Raw genomic sequence first — 20,033 nt, 5'->3', positions numbered from 1 at the left:
TCGCGGCGATAACTAACATGTGTGATTTGAACACCGTTTTCATATAGCGACTTGCGTATGCGTTTTATTTTTTTTTATTTTTTACATTCTGTTTTTAAAATGTAAATGTAAACATCCCTTGTGACAGTAAGGCTGCATTCACATTGTAACGCCGCGTACGCGGCGTATTTTGCCGCGATTTGTTTACTTTTCTTTTTTTTACAGATAATTTTCATTGATGTCTATGCCCGAACGCCAATGCCACCTAAAAAAAAGGGTCCGGGACTTGTTTTCAGGCGGCAGGCGTACGGCGTTTCAGCGTTCGGCGTGAGATGTGAACCATCTCATAGACATCAATGGAAATTCGCCCCTCCAGCGGCACGAGCGTCGTGCTTCAGGCGTATATACGCCGAGGTGTGAATGCAGCCTAATAGGAGGTGACAGGTACTCCTTATGGAGGGAACGGAGTCTAAAAGACCCCAAATCCCTCCTTTACACTTCAAAGTATTCAGATCGACAAAAACTGTGATTCTGAATACTGTATTTTTTATTTTTTTTAAACTGTAGCTATTGGCAGCCGAGTAAATCGGAAGTGACGTCGTGACGTCGCTTCTGTGTTTACATACAGGAGACTTTAACAAAGTCGTTTCCGGCTTCGTGCCAGTCTCTTTCTTGCCGCCAGAAGTGGACGGCTAGCAGATCGGCGCTCTCGGGAAGCCCGATCAGAGCAAAGGAAGGCGGCGGGGGCGGGGTATGTCCCTTCCTGCTCCTTCGGTATAAAAGAAGACATAATTAGTGGGCATTCAAGGAAGCACGATTGGGGAAAGGGAGTTCAAGGAGGCATGATTGGGGGGGGGGGGTCAAGGAAGCATGATTGGGGGGGGGGGGTCAAGGTGACACGAATGACTGCGTTCAAGGAGACATGATTGTGGGGGAGTTTGAGACTCAAATGGGGGAGTTCAAGGAAATATAACGCATTACCCATTCATGCGTCCTTAAATCCCCCCCCCCCCCCCAATCGTGCCTCTTGAACTCCCTTCCCCCAATTGTGCTTCCTTGAATCCCTCCTAATTATTTCTTCCTGTACTTCCCCAATGATGCCTCCTTGAATCTCCTCAATCATATTTCCTTGACCCCCCCCAATCATGCTTGCTTGACCCCCCCCCCAATCATGCTTCCTTGAATCTCCCCCAATCGTGCCTCCTTGAACTCCCTTTCCCCAATCGTGCTTCCTTGAATTCCAACTAATTATGTCTTCATGAACTTCCCCAGTGATACCTCCTTGAATCTCCCCAATAATGTTTCCTTAAACTCCCCTATTAGAGTCTCGAACTCCTTGACAATCATGTCTCCTTGAACGCCGTCATTAGTGTCTCAATGAACTCCCCCCCAGTCACGTCTCCTCGAACGCCCCCCCCAGTCACATCTCCTCGAACGCCCCCCCCCAGTCACGTCTCCTCGAACGCCCCCCCCCCCAGTCACGTCTCCTCGAACGCCCCCCCCCCCAGTCACGTCTCCTCGAACGCCCCCCCAGTCACGTCTCCTCGAACGCCCCCCCCAGTCACATCTCCTCGAACGCCCCCCCCAGTCACGTCACCTCGAACGCCCCTGCAGTCACGTCTCCTTGAATGCCCCCCAGTCACGTCTCCTTGAACACCCCCCAGTCACGTCTCCTTGAACGCCCCCCAGTCACGTCTCCTTGAACGCCCCCCAGTCACGTCTCCTCGAACGCCCTCATTTGTGTCTCCTTGAACCCCCCCCAAACTGTATCTCCCTAACTCCTGTGCACTGTTACCGTTGTCAAACAATCAGGTTGAGTAATGGCTCTTGTGAAATTGGTGTGAGAGTCATATGAAGGTTCTGATTGGTTGTCATGGGTAATGTAGAGTGCGCCCGATGGTCGTGTACCAATTGGTGCAATAGACAATGTCAAGGAAGCTGCCTCTCCACTATAAGCAAAATAAGTAAGCCAGCCTCTCCGGAATGACGCTCCCGGTATTCATGTTGATCCAAAGGCTTCAGGGCTTTCTAAGTCACAGACCTGGAACAGATATAGACTAAGGGAGCGTTTAAATGAGTCTATGGGCACAGGAATCATACAGAATTAAATGGAGTTCAAAGATGGCAGGTTCAAAACTTCTATCAGTGCAGGGTCCCTTTCATTAGAAGTGGGTACAATAATAAGATATGCTTACCTCCTCACTGGGCACACCACCAAGCACATTCTGACCCTTTTAAAGCTCCTTCCTGTTTTCTCCTGTGGACTTCAACAAAATGGCCTCCAGAACAGAGGACACTTCAAGCAAAGCACTAAATTATTTAGATTTTAATATATAGAATCATACATTTTGCAAAACGCAAAGGCTATGGTCTATTTACAAACAAAACTCTTTACAGCTCCGGTATTAAACAAAAACACTAATTAGTGAACTACAACAAAATGGCTGCAGCCATCCCTGCACTAAGGGACACTTTCAGCTCTTGCACGGTGTTCCGTCAGATTATGCGACCCGTCAAAACCTGTAAAGGAAGTGACGTTCCGTCACGGCAGATGGTCACACGCTCTATTGGTTGGCTCTGGGAAAAGGCACTGCCTCTAGAAAATTATCCAATCATTCGTCTGGCAACTAGGAAGCAGCTGGGCAGCAGTGGAACGCAAACAGCAGAAGTGTTAGAGCCATAGGGAGGAAGTAGGAAGAGTGCTATAATAAACAATACAATAAAACAAATAATAATAACATATTTTTCTTTATGGTTAATATATATTTTTTTATAGTAGTATCATTGTTAAATAATAATAAAAAAATGGATGCAAATTTCCTATATTTAAGAGCATTTTATTGTTACTGTTTTCAAATAATAATCGTAATAATATCTGTACACAAAAATACCAGCTAGCAAGAACATTTTATTTTAGATTATTACTTCTAAATAATAATAATTGTCATTAATTTTTTACAATGTTTTACCACATATTAAGAACAATTCATTTATTAATAATAATATATACATTTTATATATATACCGCGTTGCAGTGCTGCCCATTCATTTCAATGGGCAGGGCATCCCAAAGATGCTGCTTGCAGGACTTTCCAGAACGTCCCAGGGTCTACTATGCCCTCTCTTTCCCAAGGGCTTACTATGCTATCTCCTTTCCTGGTGCCTACTATGCCCTCTCTTTCCCGGGGCTTACTATGCCCTCTCCTTCCCGGGGCTTACTATATCCTCTCCTTCCCGGGGCTTACTATACCCTCTCCTTTCCGGGGACCTACTATACCCTCTCCTTCCCAGGGGCCTACTATGCCCTCTCCTTCCCAGGGACCTGCTATACCCTCTCCTTCCCAGGGGCCTACTATGCCCTCTCCTTTCCAGGGGCCTACTATGCCCTCTCCTTCCCGGGGCCTACTATGCCCTCTCCTTCCCAAGGGCATACTATGCTATCTCCTTCCCAGGGTCTACTATGCCCTCTCCTTCCCAGGGGAAACTATGCTATCTCCTTTCCCGGGGCCTACTATGCCCTCTCTTTCCCGGGGCTTACTATGCCCTCTCCTTCCCATGGGCCTATTATGCCCTCTGCTTCCCAGGGGCCTACTATGCCCTCTCCTTGACCTTCCCAGGGGCCTACTATGCCCTCTCCTTCCCAGGGGCCTACTATGCCCTCTCCTTTCCTGGTGCCTACTATGCCCTCTCCATCCCAGGGCTTACTTTGCCCTCTCCTTCCCAGGGGCCTACTATGTAATCTCCTTCCCAGGGTCTACTATGCCCTCTCCTTCCCAAGGGCATACAATGCTCTCTCCTTTCCCGGGGCCTACTATGCCCTCTCTTACCCGGGGCTTACTATGCCCTCTCCTTCTCAGGGGCTTACTATGCCCTCTCCTTCCCAGAGGCCTACTATGCCCTCTCCTTCCCAGGGGCCTACTATGCCCTCTCCTTCCCATGGGCATACTATGCCCTCTCCTTCCCAAGGGCATACTATGCCCTCTCCTTCCCAAGGGCGTACTATGCTATCTCCTTTCCCGGGGCCTACTATGTCCTCTCTTTCCCAGGGGCCTACTATGCCCTCTCCTTCCCGGGGCCTACTATGCCCTCTCCTTCCCAGGGGTCTACTTTGCTCTCTCTTTCTCCAGGCCTACTATGCCCTCTCCTTCCAGACCTACTATGCCCTCTCCTTCTACAGGCCTACTATGCCCTCTCCTTCTCTAGGGTCTACAATGCCCTCTGATTTCCCAGGGTCTACAATGCTCTTTCCTTCTCCGGGACCACCTGTAACTTCCTCCCAGTAGGTATTATTATGTTAAGTCCCTTAACATTTATGTCAGTGGTTTAGTTTTAAATCATGAGTTGGTCAGCAGTGCCAATTAAAAAAATTGTAATAGCTTTCATTTATACTACGTCAAAAGAACCATAAATCTGACAACTCTGCTAATTGTAGTCATAATGATTCCATATCTCTAATGAGCTAATAGCAACATAATTGCATTGCCGCTCACTGCATAGGAAGAAACCTGGTCTGTCTTGGCCATCCTTTACTTGCTAAGGTTAATTGACAGACCAGGATACTCCCGGCCCCACCCATCTGTGCCTGCATGACATCTATACCCACTGTCATTGATGTCCCTGTGTGTCATGGGACTTATAGTGTGTACAGGTGTTGCCGCAAAAGCAAACAGAGGCGACACAGTATCTCAGTGATCTCTCTGCCCCAGCGCCCAAGCATACCTACTCTTTGTAGGCATAGATGATGGCATTCTACAAAAATGGGAGTCTTCCCATCCCAACATAGGCATATTCTTTGGTTCACGGTAAAATCATCCATCTGCTCAAGAAAACAACTTCAAAGTCCTCACACAGTGGTACTGCACACCAACGGTGCTCCATACATACCGTATTTATCGGGGTATAGCGCGCACCCCTAAAGTTGCCCGAATTCCTGTGGAAAAAAAGATGTTTTGTACTTACAGTTTTGGTGTCTTGCGCGGCGTCCATCGGCGGCCTCGTCGGGTCCGGCGTCCGTCTGCGGCTTCGGGTATCCTCTTCGTCGGGTCCGGCGTCCTTCTGCGGCGTCCTGCCCGCTCGTTTCCCGCGCCGAGTTTGAATACTGTGCCGACATATACCGAGCGCAGTACACTCGTGTATCGTCGGGCAGGCTCGGCAACTCTCGCGCTGACGTCCTGTATGCTCAGGACGTCAGTACGAGAGGCGCCGAGACTGCCCGAAGATACATGAGTGTACTGCGCTCGGTATATGCCGGCGCAGTATTCAAACTCGTGGCGGGAAAGCGGGTATCGGCGTATATCGCGCACCCACGATTTTGCCCTGATTTTCAGGGCAAAATAGTGCGCGGTATACGCCGATAAATACGGTACCTCCCCACTGTATCAGACCGCTGTCGGAGATGCCAGGGAGAAAGGGGAACTTTGCTACACATTTTTTGGTCTTGCCCGAAACTGGAACACTTCTAAAAAAGTGTGTCGAATCTCACAAAAATGTACTGATTACAACCTCAAGGAGGACCCATCCTTCCTCATATATTCCCGAGAAAACATAGCAAAAAAAAAAATCGATCCTACGTTACCTCATTAATGCCGCTAAATCAAGCATCGCACCGAGATGGAAAGACCCAAATTCCTCTTTTTTTCTTTATGGCTCACAAGTCGAGGAACTGAATACAATGGAAGACTTGGTATTATCTGCTCAAAATAAACATGAAGCTACTCCAAAACTTGGATTGTGGGCCAACAGATGGGTGCAGAGCCCGAGCGGATCAAAGACTGAGGATCAGATGTGGGAGCTTTGTGCATCACGTCCGCTCACATGCCCATCCAGGCCACCCCCGCCCCCCCCAAAACTTGTAGCTATTTTCCCTCAGACGAGGGTAAAGCCCTCTTCGGTTCTGGCACCCAGTGTAAGTTCACCCCACTCCCCCCCCCCCTTTTCAATCGACTACCCCCCCCCCCCCCCCCCCACTTGCTTGTCTAACATGAAAACTCATCATAATCTCCGCAGTCATAGGCCCAGATTCACAGAGAGCAGGGCGCACATTACGCCGCCATAGAGCACACACTGTACGCTACACCAACGCAGTGCAGAGAGGCAAGCATTGCATTCAGCAAGCCAGTGCTCCCAACACTGCGCCAGCGTGGCGTGGGTTTCGAAGGCGCACATCGGCGTAGGTGGAAGTGGGCGTGAACCCATGCAAATGAGGCGTGACCCCATGCAAATGATGGGCCGAGCGCCAGACAGGTACCTATTACGAACTGGGCATGCGCCGTGACGTGGACGCACCCCTATGCGCCTGCTCACAACCACGCCGGCAAAACTGCCTAAGCTACGCCGGATCACTGCGTACGCCGTGAACATAACGTACGCCCAGCCAGACACACGTCCAACGCACAATACGCCGGCTTGTGTTCCCTGGTGCAGACCTGAGCATGTCTGTTGCTGGGTTGCACCTCCTTTATGAGGAATAACTTTATGCCGGACTTACAACTTACGCGCATCTCGCGTAGCATTCGCCGGGCACACGCACGTTTGTGAATCGCCGTATTTCCCTCATTTGCATGGCTAATCAATGGGAGCGGCACCATGCTCCCAGCCTAAATGTGCGCCCACCCTACGCCGGCGTAAGCAAGATACGTCGGCGGGGTGTAGCCTGTTTTTAGGCGCATATTAGTTTGTGGGTCTGGCGCACAGATACGACGGCGCACATTTGAACTTACGTCGGCGTAACTTGTTATAGGTCGGTGTAAGTGCTTTGGGAATCTGGGCCATGCTTTTCAAGTATGTTTCCGTTTCCTAATATCTACTAGACGTTTTCTTGGCTTTTTTGATATCTGACATCCCTGCCTGGCCAATTTTGCAATTTTTGTTGTTTATGCACTTGCTGCATTGTATATGTAGACCTTTGTTTTTTGTTACTTTATGAATACTGGATACTTTAACCCCTTGCTGACCCGCTGCAGTACATATATTGTGGCAGGGTGGCTCATACAGGAACGTAACTTACCTGTATGTCACGCACACTTCCGGGTTCAGGGCAGCACCTCTGCCCGTGATTGAACACAGCAGGACTCAGTCAGCGCAACCCAGCCAATTAATCATGGGCAGGACCTGCTGATCATCTGTGTCCAATCACAGCCCTGTGTTTACAATCAACACAGGGATCTGTACAGAGGGAACGATCTCTCTGTTTCTCATCCCTCCAAGGCAGGGATAAGAAACAGAGATATTTAGTAAAAAGCAGCACACATTTAATCCCTTGATCACCCGAGATGTTTACCCCTTGCCAGCCAGTGTCATTAGTACAGTGACAGTGTATATTATTAGCACTGATCACTGTATTAGTGGCGATGTCAGTGGCAATTAGTCAGTTACCACTTGGTGTCAGTTAGTATCAGATTGCGCGCAGCACTAATAAAAACGAAATGGATCTGAATCCATTTGGATTATTCATTATGTAGTTACCTTGGGCCAGATCCACATAGATCGGCACCGGCGCAGCGTATCTAAGATACGCTACGCCGCCGTAACTTACTTGGCTTTGTTTCAAATCCACAACGAATTTGCGCCGTAAGTAGTGTATCTTTGGCGGTGGAATTCAAATCGGCGATTAGGGGGCGTGATTCATTTAAATGAAGCACGTCCCCGCGCCGAATGAACTGCGCATGCTCCGTTTCGAAATTTCCTGCCGTGCATTGCGCTAAATGACGTTGCAACGACATCATTTTTTTTAACTTAGACGTGAATTACGTCCATCCCTATTCACGGACGACTTACGCAACAAATTTTTTTTTTCAAATTTCGACGCGGGAACGACGGCCATACTTAACATGGCAAGTCTATCTATACGCCGCAAAATACCAGCTTTAACTATACGCCGGAAAAAGCCGACTAGAGACAACGTAAGAGAATGCGACGGCCGCGCGTACGTTCGTGGATCGTCGGAAATAGCTAATTAGCATACCCTACGCGGAAAACAACGCAAACTCCACCCAGCGGACGCCGAAGTATTGCATCTACAATCGGAAGGCGTACAAAGCCGTACGCCTGTCAGATCAAACCCAGATGCCGTCGTATCTTGGTTTGAGAATTCAAACTAAAGATACGACGCGGGAAATTTGAAAGTACGCCGGGGTATCAGTAGATACGCCGGCGTACTCGCTCTGTGAATCTGGCCCCTTATGTTTGGATGCTTCAAACATTAACAAAAGGCTTAAACCATCGCATCATGTCATCCGAATGAATTTGTTGTTTTGTTAGAATTTATTTTGTATTCTTCGAAATTCGTCACTATTGTGATTCGAATATTCTAGGGATGTGGAAATGAACTATTAATTCCTCGATTAATCGTAAATTTTTTTGATCGATTAAAATTCTTTTGATCGGTACTCTCCGCCGACTTCCGGGTCTTCAGGGAGTTCCGTCGGATATCCGGTGACGTCGCGGACACCGGCGGGGGTTGCCGTGTCCATCTGAAGGGCTCCTTTGCTGCGCCTTCATATCTGCATGCCGGCGGGACCTTACTATCTGCCACACGCAAGGGCTGTTACACTTCCCTCTATCAACCTGGGATTCTACAACCATCCACTGGGAGTTGTGATAGTTCCCTTCACAGGACATCTACATGCCGACGGACTGATGTTAACCCCTCCTTATCTGGATTCAGCAGTGGTATCGTTGTACACATTTTTATACCAGTATCATACTTAGCTACATGTTTTTATGACTGCTTTTGCTACTGTTTGGTATTACTCGCACCATTTTTACAGTTTATGTAGCTACATCGATTTTATCTCCAGTGCAATATTTATTTTGTTACCTACTTAGCCAGATTCAGATAGACTGGCTTACTTTTGCGGCGGCGTAGCGTATCGCATATACGCTACGCCGCCGTAATTTAGAGAGGCAAGTGCTTTATTCACAAAGCACTTGCCTCCTAAGTTACGGCGGCGTAGCGTGAATGGGCCGGCGTAAGCGCGCCTAATTCAAATGAGGAACAGGGGGGCATGTTTTATGTAAATTACTCGTGACCCGACGTGATTGACGTTTTTTACGAACGGCGCATGCACCGTCCGTGGACATATCCCAGTGTGCATTGCTCCAAAGTACGCCGCAAGGACATATTGGTTTCGACGTGAATGTAAATTACGTCCAGCCCCATTCACGGACGACTTACGCAAACGACGTAAAATTTTCAAATTTCGATGCGGGAACGACGGCCACACTTAACATTGACTAGGCCAGCTATTTGTTCGACTAACTTTACGCCGGAAAACGCCTTACGTAAACGGCGTATCTTTACTGCGACGGGCGCACGTACGTTCGTGAATCGGCGTATCTCGCTGATTTACGCATTCTAGGCGTAAATCAGCGTTCACGCCCCTAGCGGCCGGTGGAACTAGACAGCTAAGCTACGACGGCGCAGGCCGTCGTATCTTAGCTAGGTTTAGGTGTATCTCAGTTTGAGCATACACTTAATCATACGACGGCTTAGATTCCGAGTTACGACGGCGTATCTACTGATACGCCAGCGTAACTCTTTGTGGATCTGGCTATATAAAAGTTTTAATGCTATTCCCATCGAGCGCTGCCTTTGTGTGTTTTTTGTATCCTGCTATCCATTTTTCCAGTGGTTGGTAGCTGCACTGGGAATCAGCCTGCAAGGAGATCAGCTAAAAGTAGTTGGATCTGTATGTGCGTTATAATTAATCAAAATTAGTCGATTAAAAAAAAATCGATTAATCGAACACGAAAATTTTAATCAGTAACAGCCCTAGAATATTCAGATACATCTGAATCTCAAAATAACAATCATTTTGCACGTCAAGCACAGTGACCAGGTTCCATCAGTACAATACGTGTATATACTGTATTTATTGGCGTATAACACTCACTTTTTTACCCTGAAGATAGAGGGTAAACTGTGCCTGCGTGTTATACGCAGGGGGCTGTGGAAAGTTTTTTTCCTGAAACTTCCCTCTAAAAGTTAGAGGGCCAGATTCTTGTAGAACGGCGTATCCTTGCGGCGGCGTAACGTATCCGATTTACGTTACGCCTCCGCAACTTAGATGGGCAAGTGCTGTATTCTCAAAGCACTTGCTCCGTAAGTTGCGGCGGCGTAGCGTAATTCGGCTGGCGTAAGCCCGCCTAATTTAAATTTGGATCAGGGGGGCGTGTTTTATGAAAAACTACTGTGACTCGATGTGATTGACGTCTTTTCGGAAAGGCGCATGCGCCGTCCGTGGAATTTACCAGTGTGCATTGCTCCAAAGTACGCCGCAAGGACGTCATTGGTTTCGACGTGAACGTAAATGATGTCCAGCCCCATTCACGGACGACTTAAACGACGTAACTTTTTCAAATTTCGACGTGGGAACGACGGCCATACTTAACATTGTTGCGCCGCACTTATGCCACCATATAGCAGGGGCAACATTACGCCGGGAAAAGCCTAACGTAAACGTCGTAACTTTACTGCGTCGGCCGCGCGTACGTTCGGGAATTCGCGTATCTAGCTAATTTGCATACTCAACGCGGAATTTGACGGAAGCGCCACCTAGCGGTCGAAAAAAAAATGCAGTTTAGATCCGACGGCGTAAGAGACTTACGCCTGTCGGATCTAATGGATATATATGCGTAACTGATTCTAAGAATCAGTCACATAGATACGACGGGTCAGATTAGGACTTACGACGGCGTACATGGCGCTGCGCCATCGTAAGTCCTTTGAGAATCTGGGCCAGACTGCGTGTTATACGCCGATACATACGGTAGTCTTTTTTTATTTACAAAGAGGAAAAGAGAATGTAATTCCGGTACATTTTAATGTTTTTTTTTCTCTTTGCCTTTTCACATTATTACATTTTTGGCACCAACGTAACTGATCCAAGCAGTACCAGTAGTGGTAGTAGGATGGTTAACCAACCACCTACAGTAGATCTGGTCATGTGACCAATTCAAGATAGTTCCTATTAAACATTAACCCACGCTGCTTTCCCAGCCTTTTCGTGTCTGCCCAGTTGGGCTGTTCCTGGAGCCCGTGGCCACCCACTCAGCCTCTTCACAGCCGCCCATTCAGTTCACAGGATGGTTGGAGGGCAGAGACTAGAGGTCAGCTGCGCCGTCCTATCTTAGGGTGCAATATTTAGGCTGGCCGCTAGGTGGCGCTTCCATTGCGGTCGGCGTAGAATATGTAAATCGCTAGATACGCCTATTCACGAACGTACGCCCGGCCGACGCAGTACAGATACGCCGTTTACATAACGCTTTATCAGGCCTAAAGTTATTCCATCAAGTAGTTGGAATAGTAATGTTAAAGTATGGCCGCCGTTCCCGCTTCGAAATTGAAAAATTTTACGTCGTTTGCGTAAGTCGTCCGTAAATAGGGATTTACTTCATTTACGTCCACGTCGAAATCAATAGGCCCGTACTGCGTACGTTGCCGCAATGCACACTGGGAAATGTAGGCGGTCCAAAAAAACGTCAATCGCGTCAGGTCAAACAAAATTATCATAAAACACGCCCCCTCAGCCTATTTTGAATTAGGCTCGCTTGCGCCCGCCGCATTTACGCTACGCCGCCGTTAGTTAGGAGGCAAGTACTTTGAGAATACAGTGCTTGCCTCTCTGACTTAAGGTGGCGTAGCGTAAATACGATACGCTACGCCGTCTTAAAGTTGCCGCAATCTACCTGAATCTAGCTATGTGTATTCGCAATTCTTTGTGTGATCTCTCTTTGCACATCTCGAAAAAACGAAACTATTACATAACCATGATAAAATAGTAGACCACATCCAGTCTTGCAGGGCAAAATTGTGGGTGCGCGATATACGCCGATACCCGCTTTCCCGCGCCGAGTTTGAATACTGCGCCGGCATATACCGAGCTCAGTACACTCGTGTATAGTCGGGCAGTCTCGGCTCCTCTCGCGCTCACGTCCTGGACGTACAGGACGTGAGCGCGAGAGTAGCCGAACCTGCCCGACTATACACGAGGGTACTGCGCCGGCATATACTGAGCGCAGTACACTCGTGTATAGTCGGGCAGTCTCGGCTCCTGTCGTGCTCACGTCCTGGACGTACAGGACGTGAGCGCGAGAGGAGCCGAGCCTGCCCGACTATACCCGAGTGTACTGCGCCGGCATATACTGAGCGCAGTACATTAGTGTATAGTCGGGCAGGCTCGGCTCCTGTCGCGCTCACGTCCTGGACGTACAGGACGTGAGCGCGAGAGGAGCCGAACCTGCCCGACTATACACGAGTGTACTGCGCCGGCATATACTGAGCGCAGTACATTCGTGTATAGTCGGGCAGGCTCGGCTCCTCTCGCGCTCACGTCCAGGACGTGAGCGCGAGAGTAGCCGAGCCTGCCCGACTATACACGAGTGTACTGCGCTCGGTATATGCCGGCGCAGTATTCAAACTCGGCGCAGAAGGACGCCGGACCCGACGAAGAGGACACCCGAAGTCGCAGACGGACGCCGGACCCGACGAGGCCGCCGATGGACGCCACGCAAGACACCAAAACTGTAAGTAAAAAAAATATTTTTTCCACAGGAATGCGGGTCCACTTTAGGGGTGCGCGCTATACGCCGGAGCGCGCAATACCCCGATAAATACAGTATTTTTTTCCTGTCATTGATGGTCTGGAACAGAAAAATAGCAAACTAAATGTTCTCCCCTTTTAGACTATACAGTAAAAGTAGCTTTGCGTTCATGAATCCGTTCATGTGCAACAAGTTGTCCTCTTTGAGCAAAGCATTTCCCGCACTCAGTACAGGCATAGGGCTTCTCTCCTGAGTGGATTCTACGGTGCTCCACCAGAGTCGACCTTTGTGTAAAACACTTTCCACATTCAAGGCAAGAGAACGGTCGCTCACCAGTGTGAATGAGATGATGTCTATCCAGGTCCGACTTCTGCACAAAGCATTTCCCGCACTCTGGACATGAATAAGGTTTCTCCCCTCTGTGCCTTCTCTGATGGTGAACAAGAGTTGCCTTCACCGAAAAGCCTTTTCCACATTCAGTACAGGAATAAGGCTTTTCCCCTGTATGAGTTCTGCGATGTTTGAGGAGATCCGAGTTGTGTCTGAAGCACTTCCCACACTCTAAACATGAATACCGCTTCTCCTCGCTGTGAGACCTCTGATGTTGGAAAAGGCAAGCCTTTGTCATGAAACATTTCCCGCACTCGGGACAGGAATAGGGCTTCTCCGCTGTGTGAGTTCTCTGGTGTTGAACCAGGCAAAATTTCTTAGCAAAGCATTTGCCGCACTCAGAGCAAGTGAAAGGCCTCTCGCCTCTGTGGGCCCTTTCATGTACGGCAAGGTCCGGTTTGTACGCAAAGCATTTCCCGCATTCTGAACATGAATATGGCTTCTCACCAGTGTGAGACCTCTGATGCTTGACCAGGCTCGACTTCCAAGTAAAAAATTTACCACACTCTGGACATGGGACCTTTTTAGGAAACCTACCAGATGTATAATGAGCTGTGATCTCTGCAGGATTGGGGAAAGTCCCTTCATGGGTGGAAGGATCAGAAGATGGACTGGCATGATAAAGTACTGAATGGAGATTTGGGTCTGTGGGGTTTTCTCCTGGGGAATCTGGTGAGCTGTCATCCATTTCATCATCTGGAGAGGAACCATTGTACCTTCTGTATCGTCCATCTGTAGGAAATCCAAAATAAAGGAAATGTCACAAGAGAAACCCAGGTCTAACGAAACAGAAGAACATAAGACCTAACAAGATAGACCTGCATTTTTATGCTAAGAGAGAGAAAAGCAGCAGCCCCACACAATAACAAAAAGGTGGATTATTTTTAGGGTTGTCCCGATACCACTTTTTTAGGACCGAGTACGAGTACCGATACTTTTTTTCAAGTACTCGCCGATACTGAATACCGATACTTTTTTTTAAATGTGTCCCCAAATGCAGCCATGTCCCCCCACAAATGCAGCCATGTCCCCCCACGAATGCAGCCATGTCCCCCCACATATGCAGCCATGTCCCCACACATATGCAGCCTTGTCCCCACACATATGCAGCCATGTCCCCACACATATGCAGCCATGTCCCCACACATATGCAGCCATGTCCCCACACATATGCAGCCCTGTCCCCCCACATATGCAGCCATGTCCCCCCACATATGCAGCCATGTCCCCCCACATATGCAGCCATGTCCCCCCATATATGCAGCCATGTCCCCCCATATATGCAGCCATGTCCCCCATATATGCAGCCATGTCCCCCATATCTGCAGCCATGTCCCCCCCCATATATGCAGCCATGTCCCCCATATATGCAGCCATGTCCCCCATATATGCAGCCATGTCCCCCCCCCATATATGCAGCCATGTCCCCCCCCCATATATGCAGCCATGTCCCCCCCATAGATGCAGCCATGTCCCCCATATATGCAGCCATGTCCCCCATATCCCCCATATATGCAGCCATGTCCCCCATACCTAGATGCCGCCGCAACGCTGCTGCCGCCGCCGCCTAGTTAATACGGGCGGGGAACATTACAGCTTTCATTTGAATAGCTGTAGTGTGCCGCGCCGCGTATAGACACTCCCCCTTGCGCGGGATTGGACAATTCTGAGCAAGGGGGAGTGTCTATACGCGGCGCAGCGGGAAACACTACAGCTATTTAAATGAAAGCTGTAATGTTCCCCGCCCGTATTAACTAAGCAGCGGCGGCGGCGGGGGGGCTAAGTATTCTATTTAGGCATCGGGGGCATTTGCGGGAGTACAAGTACTCCCGCAAATACTCGGTATCGGTCCCGATACCTATACTGGTATCGGTATCGGGACAACCCTAATTATTTTATAAAGCATTATGAAATCTCTTTCTTGGTGAGTTAATCCAGGGACTCTGTAGGAACCTGTGAAGATTGGAGAAGAGTTATCCCTACCTTATGACTAATGTCCTCCTGAAAACACCAATCAGTACGTGACCAAGCAACAGGTAGAGGAGAAGAGCAACAGACCATGACAGAGAAAATATGCTACCGTATATTGTGGAAACAAAAAAAAATAAAAGCTGTGTCCATCCACAGAAAATTTTACTATCGATACAAAAATAATCTCACTTTGATGTCTTAGGTTGGGTCGTACGGTTTCTCTTCCACTCTTGGCTGGTAACACACAATGACATGAGGTGAGGAGGAGAGCCGGAGTCTAATAGAGGCTGATGGCTCCTGACTCCACCACTGGCCACATACCAGTGGCAGGTGATGCTCAAAATTTTGGGGGGGGGGGGGGGGGGGGGTGCAAACAAACAAAAAAAAAACAATTGCAGCCTCACTGTGCCCATCAAACGCAGCTACTGTGCCCATCAATTGCCACCACTGTGCCAATCAATTGCAACCACTGTGCCCATCAAACACAGCCAATGTGCCCATCAAACGCAGCCACTGTGCCCATCAAACGCAGCCACTGTGCCCATCAAACGCAGCCACTGTGCCATCAAATGCAGCCACTGTGCCCATCAATTGTCACCACTGTGCCATCAATTGTCGCCACTGTGCCATGCCATCAAACGCAGCCACTGTGCCATCAATTGTCACCACTGTGCCATGCCAAACGCAGCCACTGTACCCATCAATTGTCGCCACTGTGCCATGCCATCAATTGTCGCCACTGTGCCCATCAATTGCCGCCAGTTTTCCCCCTCAAAAACCACCAGTTTGCCCTGTAAAATGCTGCCAGATTGCCCCCTCAAATACCACCAGATCTGCCCCCCGGCCCGGCACTTACCTTTCTCGTGTCAGCCAACCTCCCTCCACTGTCCCTCGATGTCTTCTCCCACCCTTGATGACGCTTCAGCCAATCAGGTTACCGGTAACCAGACCCGGTGAACCCGATTGGCTGAGACGGTTGTCAGTGTTAACCAGGGAACGCACACCCTGTGCGTCCCCTGGTTAACTATTTGGAAGCCGATTACAGCCCACAGGCTGGCTCTGATAGACACTTCCAAAGCCAACCAACTGCTGTTATTCAGATGGCCGGCGCTCACCAGGGGGCCGGCCATCTGAATAGTGGGCGGCAGCGACAGCAGCGACAATACATTTGTTGACTTCAGTGGCGGTGCAGAAGAGAGGGGGCCCACTATCGACGCACCGCCACTGGCATATTACTGTCTACTGACAGAGGAGGGGGGAGAAGAAGAGATTGTTGTAGTGACTGAACAAGGAGAATCGGAAAGTATTCACAGCGATTCACTTTTTACACATTTTGTTCTGTTACAGCCTTATTCCAAAATGGATTAAATTTATTATTTTCTTCAAATTTCTACAAACAATACCCCATAATGACATGAGGTGACATCAATGCGAAAAAAGTTTGTTTGAAATCTTTGCACATTTATTAAAAAAATCTAATAAATCCCATGTACCTTTGGACGCAAATAGACGCAAAACAATTGCTCACCTGTGCTGATCTCTACACCAATTTCATCACCTTCGATCTTCACACATCTTACTTCATCCTCTTCAACTTTGAAATTCCCCTCCAATGTGTCTCCAGGCACTGTGAAAACAAAAAAAAACATAAGTATCACATGCACTGATCTATGAAGGCAGGAAAGGAAAAGACCCATCATGGAACTTAAGCAAGCTGCACTACAGGGGGACCCCAAACACCTCCATCCCAAAATTGTATCATGTACAAATGAACAGTACAGCCAATGTATTGGCATAACGTGAGGTACAGAGCCAGAGTCTAATAGAGGCTGATGGCTCCTGACCCCCCCACTGGGCACATACTGTCTCCCCATTACTGTCTACTGACAGAGGAGGGGGAGGGGAGAAGAAGAGATTGTTGTAGTGACTGAACAAGGAGAATCTGGGACTCTTCTCTGGATTGAGATTGCATTCACACCTGAGGGACGCAACGCGTTTGGCACCAAAGTAGCTTATTTGTCTTTTTTGGCACTGAGTCAAGTGTGTTTTTGCAGTTTTTTTTTGTTTGGGGCGCCTTTAAAAAGAATAAGAGATTGTTGTAGTGACTGAACAAGGAGGATCTGGGACTCTTCTCTGGATTTAGTGTTTATCACTCACCTGTGCTGATCTCTGGAGGGATTTCCTCCTCCATACATGACTCATTGCCCTTCACATCCTTCTCTTCATGGCTCCCTGGTTCCGCTTTAACATTTATAAAATTGTTAACCTGAATGGCACAAAACAACACATATAGTAAACTATACAAACTATGACTAACAGAATATTTTTAGTGGTTAGAACCACTAGCGGAAAGTTTGGCCAGGGACAAATTAAGTCAATATACAATCACCTCATATACCAAACAGTTCAGTGACTGTTCCTTCTGTCCAATTAGAGCTACACAATTAATTGTTAAAAAATCTCGATCTCGGTTCAAACCCACCCCCCCCCCCCCCCTTCTATTATAGAGTTTCCCGATTCTTTCATGTAACAAGTATAGAGAGTCCTCTGCTCACTCTGGCAGTCTGCCAAGTTTTTAACAACGTTGGCCGAGATTCACAGAGAGCAAGGCGCACATTACGCCGCCGTAGAGTAACCAATGTACGCTACGCCAACGCAGCGCAGAGAGGCAAGCATTGAATTCAGCAAGCCAGTGCCCCCAACGCTGCGCCAGCTTGGCGTGGGATTCGAAGGCATACGCCTTCAAGGACACCTTAGTTGGCTGATCAGAACTCCCCCCAGTACTCAAAAATATTCCAATTGCACACCTTCCTGGAAAATGGCCGATAAGAAAAGAGGGTGCTGAAGAGATTACCAGCTGGGAACCGGAAAGGAAATCATGTAGACATATTCGCCAGCACACCGAGGATCATTTAGAAAAACGTCCAGAAATTCTTTAATGCATAGAAGCGATCAAAACAGCAACGTTTCGAGGTCGCACAGGACCTCTTCGTCAGGCAAATGACGTACTGCCACTGATTCCACCCTCCACCAGCACTGCCACTCATCACACCCCACCACCAGCACCACTGCCACTCATCCCATTCCCTCCCGCCCCCCCCAAGGTGTAAGAGAAGGAATAGAAATAGAGAATACATGGAAGGGAGAGGAAAAGAGGGGGAGTAACAAAGAAAAAGGGAGAGAAAGAATAAGAGAAAGAACAAGAAAGACGGCTAGAGAGAGCGATGGGGAAAAAAAACAAGAAATTAGGAATGAGAAAGATAAAAGGGAAAGAAAGGAGAACAAAGAGAGAGAGTGGTACATCCTAAAATGTAACATAAGGGGTTTTAATATTGTACAAGTGGAAGGGACTCAAAGAGCGCTAAATATCCGTGGGTTAGGGACGCAAACTACTTGTCTTTCCTTGGGTACTGACAACCCACGCTACGAAAATAACTTTACTGGGTCCCCACAACTTGGGATATTTTATCAAGGGGTCACGGCACTAAAAACGTTGAGAACCACCGCCCTAGGGAATAAAATGGCGATTGTTGCAATATTTTATGTCACGCTGTATTTGCACAGTGGTCTTTCAAACGCAAAATTAGAAAATCTAAAATTAGAAAATCGAATGCCTTGTACACACGATCAGTCCAAACCGATAAAAACGGACTGAAGTTCAGTTTCATCAGTCCAAACTGCCCCGTCGGTCTGTAGTCCTTCAGTCCTAAAACAGAGAACTTGCTTTAAAATTGGACCGATGGGCGCCTGACCGATAGGTCAAAACCGATGGTTTATTACGCAAAAGCATCGGTTCCAAACCCGGGCATGCTCAGAATCAAGTCGACGCATGCTTGGAAGCATTGAACTTCATTTTTTTCAGCACGTCGTCGTGTTTTAGCCTAAGATTCGAAAATGGGAAATTTCTAAAATTTAATTTTCGAATTTACGAATTTCGAAATTTTCGAATTTCCCGAATTTATGAATTTCTAGAATTGATAAATTTCAGAATTTACGAAAAAAACGAAAACAAAATGTGCACATGTCTAAAAAAAATACACTTCAATTAAAGCGGTTGTAAACTGGCATATACATTTTTTTTCTTTTTTAACCCTGCAAGGCAAAAGCCATAATGAGCTAGTATGCACCGCATATTAGCTCATTATGAAATACTTACCTCGGGGTATCGAGGTAGGGAACTTACCTGGTCCACGCCGAGCCGAGCGTGTCTTCTCGGTATCGCCGCTCCAGCGCTGTGATTGGCGGGGGCCGGCCCTTCAGCCGAGGATCCCCCCTGCGCATGCGCCGCTGCAATCAGCGGCGCATTGCGAGGGGAATATCTCCTAAACCGTACAGGTTTAGGAGATATTCTTTATACCTACAGGTAAGCCTTATTATAGGCTTACCTGTAGGCAAAAGTCAAAAAAGTGGGTTTACAACCACTTTAATAAAAAAATAACGAAACAATAAAGTTAGCCCAATTTTTATGTTTAATGTGAAAAATAATGTTACGCCGTGAGAATCGTGATCTAGCTTCTAAGCAAAGTAATTCTCATTTTAGCCAGAATCATGCAGCTCTATGTCCAACCAACCATCAAATAATGTTTTTCATATGCCTAGCATTTCTGACATACTCCATCAATTCTCTCCATAACTGTTTCATACTTTGGGCTTCAGATGTAAAGGTAAAAAAAAAAAAAAAAACAAATATCAAATTTTCTTGTTTTTGCCAAGAGCAGTGGTCTCCAAACTGCGGCCCGAGGGCCAGATGTGGCCCTTTGCTTGACTTTACCTGGCCCTTGGAGCACTATTCTTCCCTCTGATACAAGGCACTTTTTTCCCCCCACAGAGACCAACAATGGACCATTATTCCTCACACTGACACCAATGATGGGGCAATATTCCTCACACTGACACCAATGATGGGGCAATATTCCTCACACTGACACCAATGATGGGGCAATATTCCTCCCATTGACACCAATGATGGGGCAATATTCCTCCCACTGACACCAACGATGGGACACTATTTCTCCCCTTAATACCCAAGACAGAGGGCCATATTCTTAAAGAATTTACGCCGGCGTATCAGCAGATACGCCGACGTAAGTCCGATTCTAAGGCCGTCCTATGTTTAAGTGTATTCTCAAACTGAGATACACTTAAACATG

The 20,033-nt window shown here is 47.8% G+C and overlaps 3 protein-coding genes across 9 annotated transcripts in view; 1 reads left to right on the top strand and 2 right to left on the bottom strand.

Annotated features, from left to right (window-relative positions):
* Nucleotides 1–20,033, top strand: part of LOC120909855 (zinc finger protein 436-like) — an 865,309-nt gene that overhangs the window by 690,630 nt on the left and 154,646 nt on the right. The gene's annotated exons all lie outside the window — the stretch shown is intronic.
* Nucleotides 1–20,033, bottom strand: part of LOC120909932 (zinc finger protein 239-like) — a 350,937-nt gene that overhangs the window by 296,334 nt on the left and 34,570 nt on the right. The gene's annotated exons all lie outside the window — the stretch shown is intronic.
* Nucleotides 1–20,033, bottom strand: part of LOC120909864 (oocyte zinc finger protein XlCOF22-like) — a 40,991-nt gene that overhangs the window by 9,840 nt on the left and 11,118 nt on the right. Inside the window, exons 6-8 of one of the 2 annotated variants that reach the window (XM_040321618.1) lie at nt 17,041–17,149; nt 16,412–16,510; nt 12,565–13,644 (exon numbers count right to left, since the gene is read on the bottom strand). In XM_040321618.1, the coding sequence (XP_040177552.1) occupies nt 12,665–13,644; nt 16,412–16,510; nt 17,041–17,149 (1,188 nt within the window). In that variant the 3' untranslated portion in view covers nt 12,565–12,664. Of the gene's footprint in view, nt 1–12,564; nt 13,645–16,411; nt 16,511–17,040; nt 17,150–20,033 lie in introns of those variants that run through there. The other variant, XM_040321617.1, reaches the window with a different exon arrangement.

The sequence above is a fragment of the Rana temporaria genome, chromosome 8, assembly GCF_905171775.1.
Source record: "Rana temporaria chromosome 8, aRanTem1.1, whole genome shotgun sequence".
Taxonomy (NCBI): Eukaryota; Metazoa; Chordata; class Amphibia; order Anura; family Ranidae; genus Rana; species Rana temporaria.
Note: the sequence above shows the minus strand (reverse complement) of the source record. Positions and strands in the feature narration are given on the sequence as shown.